This window comes from Rhodamnia argentea, chromosome 11 (assembly GCF_020921035.1).
Source record: "Rhodamnia argentea isolate NSW1041297 chromosome 11, ASM2092103v1, whole genome shotgun sequence".
Taxonomy (NCBI): Eukaryota; Viridiplantae; Streptophyta; class Magnoliopsida; order Myrtales; family Myrtaceae; genus Rhodamnia; species Rhodamnia argentea.
The window spans coordinates 1,258,800-1,281,557 of NC_063160.1; the positions used below are offsets into that span (position 1 = coordinate 1,258,800).

Sequence of the window (22,758 nt, forward strand, 5' to 3'; positions counted from 1 at the left end):
GTGGCATCGCTAACGCCGACGTGAACAATATAATTATATTTTAATTTTTTTTAATTTTTTTTATTTATTTTCTCTTTTTTCTGTTCTTTTTTCTCTTTTCCATTTTTTTCCTTTTCTTTTGTTCTTCCTCCGCCTAGCCTCAACCTCCGTTGGCCTCGAGGGAAGGCTGCCCCCACCGACCCCTAACGAGGGGTCGCCCACCCACCCGAGGGCAACCCTCGTTGGACGCCAACAAGGCCCGTCCTCCCTTGAGGGCGACAGAAGGGAAAAAAAAGAAAGGAAAAAAATATAAAAGAAAAAATAAAGAAAAATACTTGCACAAGTATTAAAATATTATTAAAAATTATCCATCTTCAGCACCTGCAATGCCATGTAGGACAACCGGCATCCACTTCAGCAAATTTTGGTCAAGAGGACTAAATCGGCAAAAGGTAAAAAAATTTAGGACTGAATCGGCAAACTTGAGCGATTTAAGACTAAATTGACAAAAGTACAAAAGGTTTAGAACTTTTTTTGACAAATTTCCCCCTATCTGCAATATGATTTTTTTTTTCCTGTGCGATGTGCGTGCCACTGCATTAACATATAGGTGCAAGACGGTCTCTTCCAGTTTCACAATTTATGGTCACCTCTCATTACACTAGTGGGTTCAATAAAATGTGTTCGCCCAACTTCTTAGGCATCAAAAGATGGATGTTCTGCACATTACACAGCGAATACAATGTGAGTTGCTCCCTTGAACTCGAATTTTCTTATTGCACTTCAGTTGCTACCCTGAAGTAAAGCTAAATTTTACTGTTGACAGACGACAGAAAGGACCAAATCCTTCCTGCCGCGTTGCACGAGTTGCATCGATGCCATAGGGACAGAAAACAGTAGTGTTGTAGCATCACCCCGAGGAAGGTTTCTCCTCCAAGGATTCTCTTACAGCCTTCAAGATTGATGGCACCAACATTCGATTGGTAGCTATAATCCCGGCATCCAAGTCGAGGTGTCGTCCTTTGGAGAAATCCAGAGGTCGTCCTGCTGCATCGATCACCACTCCTCCGGCCTCTGTGATTCAAAGAAGAGGGTCTCATTCAACGCAAGAACCAAGAAAATAAAACTCCTCTTATTCTCAAAGGGACAAAACAAAAGCATCCTAGTACTTTCATTTGTGGGCACGCAGAAAAGCAACCAGCTGTTACTGCTAAAACTGCATTATGATCCGTCAAAGGTCTAATTGAGCGACATAGAGTAACAGGGTTTGAAGGTATATGTATGGTGATTGACAGAATAGCAAGATCCGTAAATAAAAAACTAGAGAGAGAGAGAGCGATTTCACAAATATGCATTTTCTTGCCTTGTGATACTTTCAAAACTGCCTAATCATTCTAAAAAGAAAAAGTACAACTAGAGAGAGAAATTTCTGTACCAGTAACAACAATGCACCCAGCAGCATGATCCCAAATTTTCTCACGGTACCCTTTGCCAGAGAAGCGCATGTATATTGCTCCATCGCCTCTGGAAAGAGCTCCGTATTTGGCCTGGCTATCTATCCTCACTGGCGGGGCTTTGACACCAAGTTTCTGCTACAGAGAGTTTTCCTCAGAGATCCATTAAAGATCATTATGCTGCACTTGATCTTGGAGAGAGAGATATTACCCTTGCAATGGAGCTTGTCAACTCCTGCATGGAGTGTGCTTTCTCAAATGGTTCAAAGAATGACGCATCTTCCGGATTTCCAATATCACTGACATGAACCTGGACTTATACTCAAGATGTTATGATGTTCCTCTCGAAGTTCAATAGCAGTTACAACTCAGAACATGCCAAAGGATGATGGAGAAATTATATGAGAAAAGGTCATCATGCAGGGCCTGAGAACAGGGCCTTTTGCACCTGCTCCAGGTGAACCGTCTTTTCTTTTCTTTTTCTCTCTCTCTCTCTCTCTTTTTTTTTTTTTTTGTGTGTGTGTCTCGACCGTGGAATCTGATATTCATGCACGCTAAAGGTGGAAAGATATTGGTGAAGAAGAAAATTATAACAACCTTCACAGGTGATGATCCATCCAATGACTGCATGAAAGTCCCTGAACCAACTTTTGCGTAGAATAGACAGCCAACAGCACTTTCCGATGGCACATTCCCAGCGATAGATGCTAATGGAAGATTTGGACAAGCAAGGACACCCAACACTACTTCCCCATTATCCAATAAAGCTAATGCTACTGCATATTGATCCCCCCTTACAAACCTGCAAGGCAATCTCATTGCATAAATCCTCCCATTCTAGTTTATACTTAATAAGTCTGCAAAAAGCAGTAATAAGCTTCATCATAGCAGTTACAAAAGAGCACAAAAGTAAATTGACCATACGATGAGGCCTCCACAATGATGTAGGATACCAATGGTAATTAAGGGAGGTAATGGTGACAATATGCAATGGCCATGTATCTTTCAAAGAGACTTCCTGGAGTGCCAAAAACTATTAATTATTTATCCAATGAGTATTGGCCAAATCCAGTCAGCAAAAGTCCTAATTACGCCCATTCATCGCAAAAATATTGCTGTATGGCAAAAGATTCTTCGTACCAAACTCGTCACCAATAGTTAGTAATAATTCTTTTAAACCATTTGTTCAGTAAAAACAGAAAACATTTATCTTACATGCACCAATGAACATCAAGCCGAAAGACCTTAGCACATAGAACAACAGCAGATAGAGACAGAGAAGAATCAATACATGCTCGATTTGCCACTGCATGTTGAGGAAACGAGGACGAAACTATTCAATAGCCATTAGTAATTGAAACAAATTAATTTCTCTGCTACTAGCAGCTGTGGAGAAAAAATGACTTTAAGTAGTAGATTCCTTTATGAATAAGAAAACTTGAGAAGTAGGAAACATCAAAATCATAACGAAAAGAAAGATGATGTGAATAGGCAATATGCAAAACAATTCTTACCAAAATCATCAAGAAATGGAAGACTTGTATCCAAGAATCAATGAAAAAATTTGTGTGTGCCTCTGAGTCAATGACACAAGGTTCCAAGGGCTAGGCCATTTAAAGCATATTCTCTCTTCAAAAATTTTAGGAACTTATCCTTCACGATTTAATTACCTTGTGCAAAGAGTATCCCATTTTGAAACAAATAAAAATTGCAGTAACAGTATTTCCCACCAAGGCATTATATTACTCTCGGATACTAAAATTCCGAGAAGTAAACGAAAGAGGAAAGTTGTAAATAAAAGGCGAGCCGACGCTCCCAAAATAGATTGCTCACCCTTTAGTACCATCTATAGGATCCAAGACCCAGTGTCGGCCAGAAGAGCCACCTTCTGACTTCCCACTGTCAATTGCCTTAAGTACATCTTCTGGTGATAAAGTACAAGCACTATATGAATCATCAATTGCAATAGTTTCATTTACGAGCTTTGTTATGCGCTGGAGGATGTCTTTTCCACTATCCTTGCAAAGATCTCCCGAATCCTGAAAAAAGTGAGAGAACCTGAAGATGAGTTGTCCATGTTACCAGAAAATAGAATACCACGACTACCCATTAAACTTTCTTTTTATTTTTAACTTTTGGTGTTGAAGAGTGGAGGTGGGGTGTGTGCGCGTGTGGTTTACAAACCACTACATACTAACCTCCTCTGCCACTAACGAGAGTGGTTCATCTGAAAGCTCTCTTTCCAGCACAAAACTAACTATGGCTTGTGAACCTGTCATCCAGCAAATGAACAATCACTCCATTTATGCCAAAAGGGTGAAGGAGGATAGGTATTTACTCTCTTCAGAGATAGCAAAACATGGATAACTGATGAATCCTAAATTTATGTGATGTGATACTGGAGAAAGGTCCATGAATCCTACTATTAGGTGCGCCTTCCTCCAAAGAAGTACATAACTTGGAAACTCAGGTATGAACATGGTTCCTTGACTAAAGGATCGATTCAATGTGTATTAGATCAGACCATCAAACAAATATTCACTGTCCAAATGACCAGATGCATTACCCCAAGCCACCTATAAAAGAGAAGATAAGACAAAAGGCAAAAGACAATGAGAAGTGGAGCCCAAGATCCACAGGTTCCCAAAAGCTTCTCCACGAGATGGTGTTGTGTGACCCTCCAATATCCAATGTGTAGTCAAATATCATCGACAAAAGTACCATGGAGTTAGTATTAAGCCTTTTCCACCAGAGTGAAACGTTAGTGTGTAATTATGAGCTCAGACAAGTGAGAGCCCCGGTGGAGTGGTATACCTTAATTTGGACCAGTGGCATTAGCAAACACAATTTTATTGGTTGGCTAGCGTGCAGAGATAGATTGCTGACAGCTTAGATCGTTGCACAATGGCTATCTACGATCTATGTTACACCGACACGGGACACGACATGCCGACATGTTGTTTATCAAAAAACAGAAAATTCCGACATGCTGGGACACGTTGTATATTAAATATATATTTTTATATATACATGATAAATTATTATTTTGCTGAAGTCACAAATAAATAGATAATTAAAAAAAGCCCTAGAATGAAATATGTTTGCTTGTGCACACATTGGGACACTTTTTTTTTTTTTTTGTCTCATGACCAGGAACCGTGTCTGCCTGTGCACATGACTAATTCTTTGTCCCACATTGGCAATGTAATAGAGAAAGGAAGGGAAAGCCTCTTATAAATGGGGGCTCGGTTGCATGAAGCAACCCATCTTGGCTTGATGGGCCATGAGGAATGCCTAGCGTGTCCATGGGCCAAAGGTTCATGGAGACGTGGGCAAGTAATGATTTTGAAGTATAAAATTTTTGTGAATTGATATTGGAAAACATGTTGAAGCGTGTCCGGACGTGTCGGTGTCCGACGCGTGTCCGACACGTGAAATTTGTCCTTGGGGGCGTGTCCGTGTAACATAGTCTACAGTTGATATCCAGTGTCATTTCTGCAAGGCTAACATAGAAAACAGATCACATTTGCTCTTCTAGTGTAAGTGGACAAGCAGCATATGGCACCGTATCCTAGCACAATATAGGATAAGACGCCCTTTAGGAGGATGGAATGAGGGACTCCAGTGGATTATTAAGGCAACAAAGGGCAAAGACTTAGACACCGGACTTCTCAAGTTATCCTTCCTAGTGACCATATATTGCATTTAGATGGAGCACAATATGAAACGGTTTCATAACAATTCAACTAACTTCCATATTATTTTGGCTAAGGTACGGAAAAATGTAAGAGATCGAGCTTCGCTTTACCAAAAAATCAGACCTTCTCGGACGAACGTTGTCTTGGCTACTATGTGGAGACTTCATATCTACATCTTTTAGAATTATTAGCTCCTTTTGTAATTCTAGGTGACGCCCCTGAGTTGCTCTACTTCATCTATTTTATAATACTTACATTTTCCACTAAAAAAAAAAAACGTTGGCATGTATTCTAGTGATCCACTCAACAAGGTCAGATTGATTGAATAAGCTATCTTATTTTCTTTTAAGAGGTGTTGGAAAAGGCCTTTGCATTACAACTGGAACTTTTATATTTAATTCATCTAACCCCTTTGTAACTCTAAATCTCACAAAGAGAAAATAAACTCCCGCCCTATCTCGAGTTAAAGATTGTCAAGGGTTATGCTACTGCATTTGCTCTGCGAAAATGTCTGATCCTGAAGAATAGAAACAGTTTTTTCATTATTTGAATAGGAAAAGGAAAAATCCTTCCAAACTTTAGGATGCATTTTAGAACATGAACAACTGATCTATGATTCATTTACTAAGCAACTCAAAATCAAAATCAAACAGTTAGTTCTGAAGGACGTGACCTTTTTTAACCAGAATTTTCATGAAAAATAGACAAAGGACCCAAGAATATTAAGCAATGAAAATAAGGCTGGACTGCACAGATTCTCAAGCTGTGCAAAAAGAGAACTTTGTAAACCATCTCGATCACAATGAAACATAAGCAACACCGGCATGACAATTGCCGGCATTGTCCTGACTTCACTAGAGTAATGAACCATTTCGCATCTAAATTGTTCTCCAGTAGATAGCCTAATCCAACTACAAGAAAAATACTAGCTTAAGGAGATCTCGAAAGACAAATTAGATGCAAAAAGCTTCTCCCAGTCTTTGAAACAGTTTGGAGGACTGGCTGGTTATCCAGTTGCTAAATGCAACCCACTAGAATTTCGCTTCCACAGCTGTCTAGAATTCTACTTTTACCAAAGTACTCTCAACCACGGGAGTTCTCTACGTGTACACAACAACATGACTTATATACTCATTCCAGAAACACTCATGTCCATATCGAGATCCATTATTGCCTCTATACTCTCCTTTAAGAAAATACATACGTATATTTATAGGGAGCAAGTTTTATAATCGAAATAGCCAGAAAGGAACAAACAAAATATCGTATTGAAGACCAACCATAATCTGCCACTGTGACGGGAGTTCTGTCTGATTTCCACTGAACATCTGATTCAAATAATGCCTTTTGCACTTTCTACAATATATAGAACAGTGAGTAAACACCAGCGTATCAGTAACCATCTATCGACAACAGAACATCGTTCTGCCTTCATGGGACCATTTCGAAAGAGAAGCATCATCCCTCAACAGGGAAAAACCAAAAATGAGAGCTTCGGTCATAATGAGCAAAGTAAGAAGTTACAGAAGTGGACGAATACTATAGAAACAAGAAGCAACGGTAGTGAATTTCGGAAACAGAAAAAGAGGAGGCCTTTTCATCAGCAGAAAAGCCACAATAAGAATGAACGATTACCCACATGAATTCTTTGAAAAAGAGAACAAATTTCCGGATCCATTCGAGTGAAGGAGGAGAGCATGAGCATGAGTGATCAAAAGCACGAATGCATCAATTGCTCTAGTGAGTGTTCAGTGCCTACTCGTAAGCAAATCCAATCCGACATTTCTTCTGAAAAACTCAACTAAATGAGTAGGTGGGGCATCAAACACACAATGATAAATCGACTCAAAACAGTATTCGACCCCAGAGAGATGAAACCTGGCAGAGAGAAGCGGCGAGAAAGGCGGCCTTCTTGGCGGCGGCGAGCTCCTTATCACACGACATGGAGAAGGAGGAGACGACCCAATTCCAGTTTTTTCACCGATCTTACTGACCTTTGGAACCAGCTTGGAACTGACGTGGATGTATGTGTCGGGGATCTGACCGCTACCATAGATCAAGTCTCCAAGGCTTCAAACTCATCGGAGCTTGGATTAGGGACTCTGAAACCTCGACATGAGTCGCCGTTTATACAACCTTAGGGCACGGCAGCGGAAATTAACCTGGCCTGACATGGCCACGGGCCGGTTTGGGCCCGGAACCGGCCCGTGGAAAAATCGGGACCGCCGGTTCCGAACCGGAACTGGCCCGGCACCTCACGGGCCGGTTATGGTTTAAAAAAATTCGGAACCGATCCAAAACCGATGGTTCCGAGTGGATTCCAAACCGCCCAAAAAAAAAAAAAAAAAGGGAAAACGGCACTTGCCCCTCCGAACGGCCCAAAATTGGGCCGAACCGGAACCGGCCCGAAATCGGGACGGCCTCTTCAAGGGCTGGTTCCGGTTCAAGCACCGCCACAAACCGGAACTGTTGGTTCACGGCCCATAGCCATGTCTACCTAGCCAGAAGTTAAATTTTCTATTAGAAGCAAAAGTTAATTTTTTTACTTTTTCTCCAAAAGTTATTTTTTGATTAGAGAAATTCATTTAACAATGATTAAAAATTTTTACTTCTGAAACATTATTAATACAAAATCTTTTATGAAAAATTATTTATCGACTGACCAAAAATTTCTACTAATTTATAAATTTTTTAAATTTCTCTAAAAATAATTTTTTTATTAAAAAATATTATTTACTTTTTAAAAATAAAAATTTATTTTTTACTTTGACTACTGGAGACGGTGACTTGGCGATGCCGGTTGATGGAGGTCGGTGGTAGATTATGGTGGTGGGCAGCATGGTGGTTAACAATTGGCAGTGGGGGAAAACGGTGGTCAACGGTTGGCGACGGCCACCGGTGAATGATGATAGGTGGTCTTGGCCCCTTGTAGGTGGTGGTGGTTGTTAGCAGTTGGTGGCGCCCGCGACGACGACCGTGGACAGCGGTTGGCGATGGTTGCGGGCGACTACCGATGGACGTTGGCGGTGGTTAGTGGCTCGGGGCGGTAGTCGGGTGGTGATGGTGGGTGATGGCAAGCGATGGTCGGCGGTTAGCGGCGACTACCGGTGGTGGTCGGTTGTGGGTGGCAATGGTCACGAGCAACGATGGGCGGTGGTCGCCGGAAGAGGTTGACGAAGGTGAGCGTGGTTGAAAAAAGGATGAAAACGTGTTAAAAAGAGGGTGAGGCGAGACGTACATCTTGAGTTGAAAAGTAATTTTTTAAAAATTTCTCAAATTGGGGGAAAACAACTTCAGAAGTAGAAATTTCTTTCAAAAGTAAAAAATTTTACCAAATGAATTTCGCCCTCAGAAATTACGTTAGCAAATGGATTTTTGCTCTAGAAACTTCTGGAGCAAAAATCCACCCCAGAAATATTATCATGCACACCCTTAATATCCCAAGGCCCATACGTTTACTCGTTACGATAGTGATCCTCGTAATAGTCGACCCAAATAGATTCTGAACTTTGGCTTAATGTATAATATGATCGTTAAATTTTTAATTTGTTCAATGTGTTTACTAAACTTTAGCTAAACGTTCAATGTGATACATGAACTTTAAATTTGTTCAATATAGTCCATAAATTTTGTATACATATTCAGTATAGTGCCCGAACTATATGAAAATATTTAATGTAATCCTTTTACTAATTTAATATCGTAGACCATATTGGACATTTTCATATAATTCAAGAACTAAATTGAATATGTACTAAAAGTTTAAAGATTACATTAAATAAATTAAGAGTTTAGGGACTCATTCAACAAATTCAAAGCGCAAAAGCCATATTGTATTTTAGATCAAAGTTCATAGACTATTTATGTTATTTTCCTCATTCTTGTGTCAAATGTGGACTCAACTTAATTTATCGGTCAAGCAGTGCCAGAGGGTCAAGCTTTTAGCTCACATCTCGTTCCTCTTTAGTGCACTCCCGTTCCAATATCGCCGAAAGCAAATCAATTATAGTTTATTCGTGATCCACCTTTTCAAGTAAGTGATAAAAGGTCTTAGTGTAGATTCCACTATTTTTGTATACTTGATTATGATAAAGATCTATCGAAATTAGCATTTTCGTAACCGTCGAAGTCCCTGATCCACCAGTTATGTTTCTGCTCGGAAGCCTAAGAGGGCCAGACAACTCTTCTGAAGTACGCAAGTAAATTTCAGAGCAACTTATGCTGTTTCTGCAATTCTCAGTTTCAGCACATGGAATGGTTATCCTTAACTTGTAAGAGGATATTGGACTATGATGTCGGATGGACGATCCTTTTATGTCCATTTTTCTTATTACACTTCTGCTGCTCCCTTGAAATAAAGCTAGAATTTTATCGTTGACAGAAAATAGAAAAGATCGCATCCTTCCTGCCGCATTGCGCGGGTTGCATCGATGCCTTAGGGCAAAGGGAGTAGTGTAGTAGCATCACAATGAGGAAGATCTCTCCTCCAAGGATTCTCTTACTGCCTTCAAGAGTGATGGCATCAACTTTTGATTGGTAGCTATAATCCCGGTGTCCAAGTCAAGGTATCTCCCTTTGGAGAAATCCAGAGGTTGCCCGGCTGCATTTGTTACCACTCCTCCAGCCTCTGTGATTCATAAAAGGCAGTCTCATTCAACACAAGAACTAAGACCTAAAACTTTCTTATTCTCAAAGGGACAAACAAAAGCTTCCTAGCACTTTCATCAGCGAGCATGTGAAAGGCAGATTACCTGCTAAAACCACATTACGATGGCTAGAAGGTCTAGTCGAGCAAAATAAAGTGATAGGCTTGGAAGGTCTATGCATGTTGATTGACAGAGTAGCTACTATATCCATACACTAGAGCTACCCAACCCACAAGTTACGTAAGTTCTGTAAATTAAGAGAGAGAGAGAGGGATCATAAATATGCATTTTTCTTGCCTTATGATAGTCTCAAAGCTGACTAGTCATTCTACAAAGAGAAAGTACAACTAAGAGAGAAATTCCTGTACCAGTAACAACAATGCACCCAGCAGCATGATCCCAAATTTTTTCACGGTATCCTTTGTGAGGGAAGCGCAGGTATATCGCTCCATCACCTCTGGAAAGAGCCCCGTATTTGACCTGGCTATCTATCCTCACTGGCGGGGCTTTGACACCAAGTTTCTGCTACAGAGAGTTCTCCTCAGAGATCTATTGAAGATTATTATGCTGCACTTGATCTTGGGGACACAGAGAGAGAGAATTTTACCCTTGCAATGGAGCTTGTCAAATCCTGCATGGAGTGTGCTTCCTCATATGATTCAAAGAGTGATGCATCTTCAGAATTTCCAATATCACTGACATGCACCTGGACATTTATCAAACATGTGATGTTCCTCTCAAAGTTCAATAGCAGATAAAACATGCCCAACGATATGAGAAAAGGTCCCTGCCTGCAGGACTTGAGAACAGGGCCTCGACCATGGAATCTGATATTTATTTGGATGATAAATTGGTCGAGAAGAAAATTATACCTTGACTGGTGAAGATCCATCTAATGACTGCATGAAAGTTCCTGAACCAACTTTTGCATAGAAAAGACAGCCAACGACATTTTCCTGCGTCACATTCCCTGCTATAGATGCTAACGGAAGATTTGGACAAGCCAGGACACCCAATGCTACTTTCCCATCATCTAACAAAGCTAATGCTACTGCATATTGATCTCCCCTTAAAAACCTGCAAGGTAATCTCATTGCATAAATCCTTCCGAACAAGTTGATACCTAATGAGTCGGCAAAACAGTAAAAACTTCATCATAGCAGTTACAAAAGAGCACAAAAGTAAATTGACTGTACGATGAGGCATCCCCAGCAATGTAGGATACAAATGATATAATTAGAGGGAGGTAGTTGTAAAATGTGCAATGGCCTGCATATCTGTTAAAGAGACTTCCTGGAGTGCCAAGAACAAATAATTTTTTAGCCATGAGAGTTGCCTGAATTCGGTTCGCAAAAGTGCTAAAATGCCCATTCATCACCAAGATATTGTGGTATGGCAAAAAGTACTTCGTACCAATTCTTTGCATAAATAAGTAGTAGAAATTCCTTTAAAGCACTTGTTCACTAAATACAGAAAACATCTGTTCCACATGCACCAATGAACACCAAGTAGAATACTTTGGCACATTTTAACAACAGCAGATAGAGACAGAGTAGAGTTAATACATGTTTGATTTGCCACTACATGTTGAGGAAAGGAGGATAGAAATATTAATTTAGCAATTAGTAATTGAAACAAAGAGAAGTTCTCGATTTCTCAGCCACTAGCAGCTGCGGAGAAATAAGGATTTATGAATGAGAAAATTCAAAATAAAAGAAAATGAAAATCTCAAACAATAGAAAGACTGATATGACTACTGTTTGGCTAATAATACATCCTTTGCCAACAGTTCTTACAAAAATAATCAAGAATGCCAAATCTATATTGTAAAAAAACAAAAAAATGTGTATGCCTCTAGGTCCATGACATAGGATTCCAAGGGCCAGGCCATTTTATAGCAGTTTCTCTCTTCAAAATTTTGATGAACGACATCCGTCATGCTTGAATAATCTTATGCCAAAGAGTATCCCATTTAGAATAAATAAAAATTGCCACAACAGTTTTCTCATCAAGGCCCTATATTATTCAGATACTGAAATTTGTAAAAGTAAACGATAGAGGAAAGTGGTTAACGAAAGACGAGCCCATGCTCCCAAAATAGGTTTCTCACCCTTTTGTACCATCTATAGGATCCAAGACCCAGTGTCGACCAAAAGAACCACCTTCTGACTTCCCACTGTCAATTGCCCTACATACATCTTCTGGTGATAACAGAGAAGCACCATATGAACCATCATTTTCAATAGTTTCATTTACAAGCTTTGTTATGCGATGGAGGGTGTCTTCTCCACTATCCTTGCGAAGATCTCCTGAATCCTGAAAGGAGTGAGAGACTTTGAAGATGCATTTTCCACGTTATCAGAAAATAGAGGTACCAACCACTAAGCTTTATGTTTATCGTTTTGGGGGGTTACAAACCACTACATACTAATACCCACCCATCGGTGGCCGCGATGGTTTGAGCCCGGCCTTTCACGGAGGTCCCGGGTTCAAACGCCAGCCACCCCGGGACTAGTCGTGCTTCACCGCTGGTTTGAGCCATAGCTCGCCGGCCGCGCGGACACCTCGGTTACCAAAAAAAAAAAAAAAAAAACCACATACTAACCTCCTCAGCCACTAAAGAGAGTGGTTCAGCTGAAAGCTCTCTTTCCAGCACAATACTAACTATAGCCTGTGAACCTGTGAACCAGCAACAGAACAATCGCTCCATAAGGCCAAAAGGCTGAAGAAGACGGCAATTTACTGTCTTCAGACATAACAAAATATGGATGACTGATGGATCCTTAGATTAGATGATTTTATACATGAGAAAGGTCCATGCATCCTCCTTTTAGGTGCACCTCCATCCAATAAGTATACAACTTGGACACTCAGGTATGCACATGCTTGAAGGATCTATTACACGTGTATTAACTAAAGAAATTTAAGCAATCGAACAAGCATTCTCTGATTGTCCAAATGACCAGATGCGTTACCCCAAGCAGCCTATAACATGTAGAAGCAAATGGATACTCATGAACTGACTTGCCTAGTTTCTGGTAAATAAGATAAGACAAAAGGTTGGCGCCAAAAAGAGAAGATAAGACAAAAGGCAAAAGAGAAAATGAGAAGCAGAGCCCAAGATGCACAGGTTCACCAAAGCTTATCCACAAGCTGGTATAGAGTGACCCTTCAACAACCAAATGCCAATCACATATTATTGATGAACATACTTCGCAGTTAATCAGACGCTTCTTCACCACGGTGGAACAATTAGCAAGTCAAAAAGATCAAGCACTTAAGTTAAATCCAAGCATGTTCATGCCCATCAGGAATCTATCACTATCATGGTCCTCAATAGGTCATGCCTAAAAGCACTCCTGCATGCATCATGGACTGTATTCTCCTGTACTCACGTACCCTTGTGAGTGGAGCTAGTGGCATTGGGGTGAAAAGTGAGTGATGTAGAAGGGATGAATACAACTAGTTCATAAGAGTGGCATTAGGGCGTTTGTGCTAGAAGTTCTAAGTTAGAAAGATTATATAACTCTAAGGAGCTCTAAAGGTAGGGTTGGCCTCTTGTGCACAAACCGGTCGAGAGCTGATGCCACTTTCCTAATGAAGGCCATGGCAAGCCGAAACCAATTATTGTGCTTGAAGTATTCTGTGCTTCACTCAAGAGACTAGATGCTCGAGTTAAATTGGGTGTGGTACGATCCAATAAGAGGCTGCTATTCGCCATACTATTTTAGGAACGAATATAGAAGGAAGGCTAGATTGGTGTTCTTGGCTTGTTAGGTGCCGCACGAGCTATCCCGAGGAAGAAACTAGATGCTCGAGCTAAACCGGGCGTAGTACAACCCTATAAGAGGGATGCTATTTGCCATATCGTTGTTAGGAATGACTACAGAAGGAAGGCTAGCTTGGTGTGAAGAGTGAGTGATGCAGAAGGGATGATTACAACTGGTTCGAAGGAGTGGCATTAGGGTGTTTGCACTAGGAGTTCTAGTTTAGTACGGTTATAAACTTCAAGAAGCTTTGGAGGCGGAGTTGACCTCTCATGTAAAAACTGGTCGAGAGCTAATGCCACTCTCTTAATGAGGCCATGGCAAGCTAAAACCAGTTGCTGCGCTGAAGTGTTCTACGTGTCTCGCTCGAGGGACTAGATACCCGATCTAAACTGGGCACGATACGATCCGATAAGAGGATGCTATTCCTCATATTGTTCTTGTTAAATTATCTTGATTTTTAGGTCCTAATTATTAGGAATAGCTGTAATTGATTAGCTAGGAAATGATTTCTTAGTATCCCATAATTTATGGGATTGGTCCCGTAATTTGTGGGATTACAATAGCTGTTTTTTTCCAGATCTGCTAGCTGTATTTTTCAGATATGTTTTTCTCTTTAGCTTCTACTTAACATAGTCCTATAAATAGCTTTGTAATGGTGGTACAAGATGAAATGAGAATTATCACAATTCTTTTCTCTAAATTCTTCATGGTATCAGAGCTTTAGGCTTGTTTTTTTTTTTCTGGGATAGTGTTGCAGTGCAGCCTTCATTGCTGCAATAATCTTCCAATCACAGCCTTCATTGGTGGATTTGTTTTTGCAGCCTTCATTGCCGCAATTTTTTTCCAATCACAGCCTTATTGTTGGATTTGTTTTTGCAGCCTTTATTGCTGCAATAATCTTTTCAATCACAGCCATCGTTGCTGGATTTGTTTTGTGCTTAACAATTTGATCGCAACCGTCATTGTTGTGATCTTCCTTTTTGAGTACTTTCCCTGTTTTTTCACCATACCTAGAAATATCCACGTCTAAGACAAAAATTCAAGTTGACGAGGCCAATACCAACCATATGACTGGAGATCTACAAAATTTGAGGGCAAACTATAGGCTGAATGAGAAGAATTATCTCCTTTTAGGGCCTCTTGAAAAGCCCTATGGTGCATGTTCTTTGGCACTCTCAGGTAAGCCTCCGTTCTCTTTTGGTCTAATTGCCTCAGAAACACTTTCTAGTGAAGCTTGGATAATAGACTTAGGTGCTACGGATCACGACTCACACTTTACAATTTTTTTAGTACCTATACCTCATGTCCAAGCAATAGAAAAATAGCGGTCGCAAACGGTTCCCTGGCTACTGTCCCAGGAATTGGTGATATCCATATTACGCCCATTCTCACTCTCAAAGGTGTCCTCCATGTGCCAAAACTATCGGCCAATCTTGTCTCCATACAAAAGCTCACCAAAGACCTCAAATGTTATGCAAGTTTTTACCCTACCTACTGTGTTTTTCAGGAACAGGATTCAGAGAGGAAGATTGGACTTGCTAAGGAAAGGAATGGGTTGTACTATCTTGAGACGCTGAGGGTTTCGAAGAAAGTCGTGAATAATTCATCCTTGTCATTTCTTCGTACTTCAAATAAAGATATCATTTGGCTTTATGATTTTTGCTTTGGTCATCCATCTTTCCATATCTTAAACATTATGTTTCCTTCTTTGTTTAAAGGATTAGATATGAGTGAATTTCAGTGTGATACCTGTGAATTTGCTAAGCATACTCATGTATCTTTTCCTATTAACAACAAACGAAGTTTTCATCCTTTTGATTTGATTCACAGTGACATTTGGGCATCCTCCACAATTCCAAATATCTCGGGGGCTCGATGGTTTGTTTCTCTAATCGATGATTGCACTAGGGTCACATGGATATTCTTACTCAAACACAAATCTGATGTAAGTAGAATTGTCCCTAATTTCCATTCCATGGTTCAAAACCAATTTTGGAGTTAAAATTAAGAGCTTTAGGTTAGATAATGCCTCAGCCTACTTTAATCAAATCTTGTCAACCTATTTCCATAAGGAAGGGATCATTCATGAGTCATCTTGTGTAAACACACCACAACAAAATGGGGTTGCTCAAAGGAAAAATGGTCATTTGCTTAACACTACTCGAGTATTGTTGTTTCATGGGAATGTCCCCAAGTCATATTGGGGGGAAGCTGTCTGTACATCTACATACATGATTAATAGACTGCCATCAAGAGTATTAGATTTCAAAAATCCTATGGCCATTCTTTCCGGCTTTTATTCTCATTTCAGGACAACAAATAATCTCACACCTATAGTCTTCGGTTGCACCTCATTCGTACATGTTCATAATCAACAAAAGGGGAAACTAGATCCTAGAGCAATCAAGTGTGTCTTTCTTGGTTATTCCTCTACACAAAAGGGGTATAAATGTTATCATCCGCCTTCTAGAAAGACCTACTTATCAGCCGATGTTACATTTGTAGAAAACAAACCTTACTTTCCACAAGTCTTATCTTCAGGGGGAGAAATCATTAGTGAAAGATAAAGACTGAATAACTTAATCTTGACTTACCTCTTGATAATTTTACAATTCGAGCTCCCACTTCTGATCAACCGGTCCCTGATTCATCAGCTCCTGACCAATCAATTTCTAATGAATCAGTTCCTACTACTTCAATCCCGGACTCGCTCCCTACGTCCGAGTCTATTGCAGAACAAGTGTCCACTCCTGCATCTACTCGTATTTATGACTCTATGAGATTTCCTCAGGTGTACTCAAGAAAGGCAGCTGTTCCAGACCAAACACAAGTTCAAGATTCCCATCCGAGTTTTGCAAATGAATTTCCGGTAAGTTCCGACTCTTCTTTGCATAAACAATCAATTGATATGCCAAAAAATGACTCGCACCTTCCCATTGCTATTAGAAAAGGTACAAGAGAGTGCACAAAGCGACCTTTATATCTACTATCTCACTATGTGTCACTTGAACGCCTATCACTACCTCATAGAAATTTCATTGTAAGTCTGGACACCATTGCTATTCCAAATACTTTATTTGAGGCATTGTCTAAAGAAGAATGGAGGAATGCAATGAGAGAAGAAATGGATGCACTAGAAAAAAGCAAGACTTGGGAAATTGTTGAAAAACCAAAGGGAAAAAATCTTGTGAGCTGCAAATGGATTTTTACCTTGAAATATAAAGCTGATGGTTCTCTTGAGAGATATAAAGCAAGATTGGTGGCAAAGGGTTCTTCTCGGACTTATGGAGTAGAATATCGGGAGACATTTGCTCCGGTGGCAAAGATGAACACCTTGAGAATCTTACTTTCTCTGGCAGCCAACTTTAATTAGTAACTTCAACAGTATGATGTGAAAAACGCATTCTTACATGGAGACCTAGAAGAGGAGATCTAAATGAGTATTCCACCAGGCTTTGAAGGAGAAAGGACAACAAACAAAGCATGTAGATTACGGAAAGCGCTATATGGGCTCAAGCAATCGCCTAGAGCCTGGTTTGGGAGATTTTTCAGAGTTATGAAAGCTTCGGGCTACAAACAAAGCCAAGGTGATCATACCCTCTTCATTAAGCATAAGGCAACAGGGAGAGTAACGGCAATTCTAGTGTACGTTGCTGATATTATTGTCACGGGTGACGATGACAAGGAGAAACAAAAGCTAAAATGTTGTTTGATTAAAGAGTTTGAAATAAAGGAGTTGGGAAGACTCAAATACTTCCTTGGAATTGAAGTTTCTTACTCAAGACAAAGAATTTTTGTCTCACAACATAAGTATGTGACCAATCTCTTGAAGGAAACTAGAAAACTTGGTTGTAAGCCAGTGGCTACACCTATTGAACCTAATAAAAAAACTTGGAGAGGCAAAGGATGAACCTGTTATAGATAGAGAAATGTATCAAAGATTGGTTGGGAAATTCATCTATCTAGCTCATACTAGGCCTAATATTGCCTATTCAGTGAGTGTGATTAGTCAATTTATGCATGACCCAAAAGAATCACACTTACAAGCTGTCAATCAAGTGCTACATTACTTGAAAGGAAGTCCCGGAAAAGGAGTTCTATTCATAAGAAATCAAAAACTTGTGCTAGAAGCTTATACCGATGCTGACTATGCAGGATCCTTGGTGGACAAAAGGTCAATATCTGGTTATTGCACATTTCTTGGTGGAAATTTAGTGACTTGGAGGAGTGAAAAACAGAATGTAGTTGCAAGATCAAGTGCTGAATCAGAATTTCAAGCAATGGCGGAAGGAATATGCAAGCTATTATGGCTCAAAATCATCCTGGAAGATTTGAAAATCGAGTGGGAGGGTCCTATGAAGCTGTATTGTGATAATAAATCAGCAATTAACATTGCTCATAACCCTGTACAGCATGATAGGATGAAGCATATTGAAATTGACAGACACTTCATCAAAGAAAAGCTAGAAAAGGGGTTGATCTGCATGTCCTCTGCATGTCCTACATGCCTTCTGGAAATCAACTTGCAGATGTGCTGACCAAAGGACTTAATGGTGGGATCTTTCACGAAATAATTTCCAAGCTCGGAATGGAAGACATCTATTCCTCAGCTTGAGGGGGAGTGTTGAATTATCCTGATTTTTAGGTCCTAATTATTAAGAATAGCTGGTCCCAATTATTAGGAATAGCTATAATTAATTAGCTAGGAAATGATTTCTTAGTATCCCATAATTTGTGGGATTGGTCCCGTAATTTGTGGGATTACAATAGCTGTTTTTTTTCAGATCTGCTAGCTGTATTTTTCAGATCTTTTTTTCTCTTTAGCTTCTACTTAACATAGTCCTATAAATAGTTTTGTAATAGTGGTACAAGATGAAATGAGAATTATCACAATTCTTTCCTCTAAATTCTTCAGTTTTTAAGAACAAATGTAGAAGAAAGCCTAGCCTAGTGCTCTCATCTCGCTAGGCACCGCATGTGCTATTCCATAGCCAAGGATTTGTTGGCCCATGACACATGAATCGGACCATTCCATTTTCAGTCTGTGTTTGCAGTGTATATATAATTCACTCAACAAAGTAAGATTGACTGCACGAACTATCTTATTTTCTTCTAAGAGGTGCCGGACAAGGCCTTTGGATGATAACTAGAACTGTTCTAGTTAATTCAGCTAACCCCTTTGTAACTCTAAATCCTACACTGAAGAAAATAAACTCCTGCATATCTTGAGCTAGAGAGTGTCAAGGGTATGCTACTGAATTTGATCTGCTAAAATGTCTAATCCTGAAGAACATGGAAACAGTTTATTTTTTTCATTTTCCAATTAGGAAAAGTTGTTCTGATCTTTCAGATGCATTTCAGCACATGAACAACTGGTCTATGATTCATTTACTGAGCAACTCCATATGCAAATGAAGCAATAGTTCTAAAGGACGTGATCTTTTTCCTAACCAGAATTTTGGTGAAAATAAACACAATAGCAAAGAAGATTAAGCAATGAAATGAGGCTAGAGTGCACAGATTATCAAGGAAACTCTGCAAAAAGAGAACTTTGTAAGCCATCTCGATCAGAACGACACATAAGGAACATTGACATGACAATTGCATGCAATCTCCTGACTTCAATGGAGTAATGGAACATTTCGCATCTAGAATTATTTTTCTCGTAGATAATCTTGAAGATCATCAAGCCAATGGTAGAATTATCGAACAATTTAAATAAAAAAGAAAAATCCAACTACAAGAGATATACTAGCTTAAAGAGCTCTTGAAAGAGAAAGAAGATGCACAAAGCTAATTCCATGATATCGCTATGGTCAATTAATGGGACTTGCCTGGAAGGTGTTCTTGCCTCTATCATTAGCTCAAGTAGTCCCCATTTCTGGTGTTACAAAATAAAAATCATGGCATTTTGCTAATTCCAAATTTTACCAAAATCTAGGTCTACCTAAATGTCAAGTACTCTCAATCAGAGCAGTTCTCTATGTATACAATGGAAAAAAGTTGCTGAGGGCTTGTGATTCCACCAAACAACCTGATTTTAATACTCATTCCAGAAATGCCCATGTCCATATTGACATCCGTTATTGTCTGTATCGTTGTCTTCAAGAAGATATACATATACAACGTGCCAGAACAAAGAGCAAGTTTTGTTGATCAAAATAACCGGAGAGGAAAAAATGAAATATCGAATTTAAGACCAACCATAATCTGCCACTGTGACTGGAGTTCTGTCTAACTTTGAATGAACATCCGATCGCAATAGTTCTTTTTGCGATTTCTGCAATACATAGAAAAGTGAGCAAATACCTGCGTACTAGTAAGTATGTATTGAAAAGAGGAACATCACCCCTCAATAGGAAAAGAACATAGAGCCCTGGGGATTATGAGAAAAGAAAGAAGTTACTGAAGACGAATACAATAGAAGAAACATGAAGGGATTCTGACGAATTTCAATAGCAAAAAAAGCCAGCCTTTTCATCAGCAGAAAAGCCAGTATAAACGAATGGTCATCCACAAATATTCCGTGAAAAGGGGAAAATTTTCCAAATTCGTTCGATTGAAGCAGAGCATAAGCATGAGGGATGAATAGCACGAACGCCTTAGCTGCACTCATGAGCTCAGTGATCAAGCATAAGCAATCCGACCCGACATTACGAAAATGACCTAAATGGGTAAGGTCATAGGTGGGGGAATCGATTCCGCCACGACAAATCGACTCGAAGCTCAAAATCAACCGCACCCCCACATGCATTTCAACAAACCAATTCGCACATTGAAAGAACGAAATGCGACCCCCGAGAGAGATCGGACCTGGCAGAGAGAAGCGGCGAGAGAGACGGCCTTCGTGGCGGCGGCGAGCTCCTTGTCGTACTGCATGGAGGCGGAGGGGACGACCAAAGCCCGAGAGGCGACGGAGGAGGGAAGAGAGAGGAGATGGGGCTCCGCGAATTTGGGTAATCGAGAGCTAGACAGGCAGCAGAATGAGGAGGCCACAACTCGCAAACAGCTCATCGACACAGCCGCAGCAGCTGGAGTAGCTGCAGAAGTCATGCCAATTCTTTGCTTTCTTCTTACGCGTACGCCTGCTCCTCGACTTGGACTCGTGACTTGAAATGTCGCGATTCTCGTCAAGGATTGGGCCCGGGCGTAAGGAACGGACGAACCTCGCAATCGAACGGGGTTTACTTGTTTCGCGAATTTAAAAAATATTTTTTCTAAAAGTTTATTTATATCATACACACCAATACGAATGATATTTAAAAAAAATATATTTTTTAAATTATTCATTTTTTTTACGAAATAAACGGAGCCTAAAGTATGCTGAAACCGACCGATGAAAAATCGATCTAAAAAGTAATGCGATAAACTGTGAAAGTGAGAATTTAAATAATTGAAATCGAATTTAACACCCAATACACGAAAAGAAGGCTAGTGATTTGAGAGGACTTGAAGCTCTTGTCGATCAATGACAAGGCCGATCGTAGAGGGTCGTGACTGCCTTACGAAATCTCTTATGTGAGTACGCATCCTCATTCGTCCATGCCTTGGCTATGCGTAGTTGACACTCGTAAGATTTTCAACGAAGTTTAGCCACTCTCGCCACCGCCTTATAAATACGAACATGATGGAGAGAGTGATCCAAACCTATCAAATTATCTCTGCCAAACCCTCTCTCAGCCCAAATGTGTGCAGTGCACTCATGGATGATTAGAGGAGGTAGCTATGATGCCCAAACGTCTTCGAGGGTCCATCCTCGTGGCTTCGCTGTCTAAGTACGCCTCGTCCTCTCTCTCTCTATGTCAACTCTCTAGTTTCTTCTTTATATTATTTTTGGTCTACGTCTTCCCGTTCTTTTAATCCATGGTAGCAATTTGAGGCCATAGCACCGATGTAACTGGAATTTTGACATTGCTTTTGTACAATGACCCTTTTATTCATGTACCCCATTCATCAATCTCGACTTATTCTATGTCGATACAGGCTAACACCATCAAATTCACCCCGACCGTCATGGAGATAGGTTCGGATCTGAACGTCGAGGTCTCAAGCCTAAGTCCGCCCGTTCGTGTCCTCGACATTCGATGGTCAAGTTCCTATAGGGACGCCAGGGTCTCAAGTACGGCTGCCGAGTGTTAAGTTCGGCTTCTAGCGTCCCGTGTCCGACCTCACGGATTCTAATGAGAGGGACTTGGTCGAGGGACTTGGTCTAGGTCTTGGGTCCGGGCATCAAGGTCCCCAGTCCAGCCTTTTCGGTAACGGGTTTAATTTGCAAGGTCTTGCGGGGTGGCACTGGCCGTTGATGTTTGGGATCAAATCACCAAGGTCCCAGAATAAGCCATCAAGGTTTGGGTATGAGCCTTGGCGTCTAGCCCTTGGGGTCGGATGTTTGTGCAAAGCCCTGGTCCGAAGGGCATCGAGGGACCAAGGTTGGTGGTCAAGGTCCCGAGTCAAGATGCTCGAGTCCAGCGCTCAAGGTTAGAAGTGTGCACGGGAACCGGGTCGATCCGGATCGGATTGAACCGGTCGATTTTGATCGGTTCAAATTTATGAAATGGTGAACAATCTATCCGGTTCTCGAATTCAGGTGCGGAACCGGACGGCCTGGACTAAACCGATACGTTTTCATTTCCTTTCCTTTTAATACATGGAGAAAATAAAATTATCAAAACCCTAAATTGGACCAGTCCAACCCAAGAACCGAATCGTGACCAATCGGTCCAGTTCTCTGCCCCAACGATCTTCTAGGGTGAACCGGCCAAACCCGAAAACTGATCACATTTGCTCAAGGTCTTAAGTTATGAGCTTTAGGGAGACAGGTTTGGTCACCGAGTGTTCGGTTTTTAGCTCCGTTGCCCACTTAGGCAATTTTTTTCGTTGATTTTGGCCGGAGAAAATTAAAATATCCTGAATTTGTATCTTATCAAAACAATCTGTAAGATCTTTCCGGTCATACAATAAGTTCAATTCAATAACATCATATTTTTTTCGAAATCATAGAGATCACCATCTGATCGCTTAAAAAAAAAAAAACAAAGAAATCTCAAAGATCAAGAGCAAATCTCAGTGCATTAAAAGGTTTTCACATTTCCTTCGTTCCAATTGGAAAGAAAAAGATAGTGCAACAAACATGCAAAATTTTTATCATCTAAGCAAGTTTATCTTTTTATCTTGCTTAATTTATATAATTTTTTTTTAATTGAAGTCACAG

At 40.3% G+C, this 22,758-nt stretch overlaps 2 protein-coding genes across 2 annotated transcripts; both read right to left on the reverse strand.

The window, feature by feature from the left end:
- Positions 1-600: 600 nt before the first annotated feature.
- Positions 601-7,091, reverse strand: LOC115750483 (SAL1 phosphatase-like). The gene is made up of 8 exons (XM_030687862.2): positions 7,010-7,091; positions 6,412-6,487; positions 3,632-3,705; positions 3,267-3,472; positions 2,031-2,235; positions 1,645-1,743; positions 1,415-1,568; positions 601-1,053 (listed from the first exon to the last, which is right to left on the reverse strand). Exons 1-8 carry the CDS (start codon positions 7,073-7,075, stop codon positions 890-892), a joined length of 1,044 nt encoding a protein of 347 aa, XP_030543722.1. The 5' UTR covers positions 7,076-7,091; the 3' UTR covers positions 601-889.
- Positions 7,092-9,497: 2,406 nt separating this feature from the next.
- On the reverse strand, positions 9,498-20,606 carry LOC115750480 (SAL1 phosphatase-like). Its single transcript, XM_030687861.2, has 8 exons — positions 20,361-20,606; positions 19,752-19,827; positions 12,383-12,456; positions 11,888-12,093; positions 10,650-10,854; positions 10,385-10,483; positions 10,146-10,299; positions 9,498-9,758 (listed from the first exon to the last, which is right to left on the reverse strand). The coding sequence occupies exons 1-8, from the start codon at positions 20,598-20,600 to the stop codon at positions 9,595-9,597; spliced, it is 1,218 nt and encodes a 405-aa protein (XP_030543721.2). The 5' UTR covers positions 20,601-20,606; the 3' UTR covers positions 9,498-9,594.
- Positions 20,607-22,758: the final 2,152 nt, after the last annotated feature.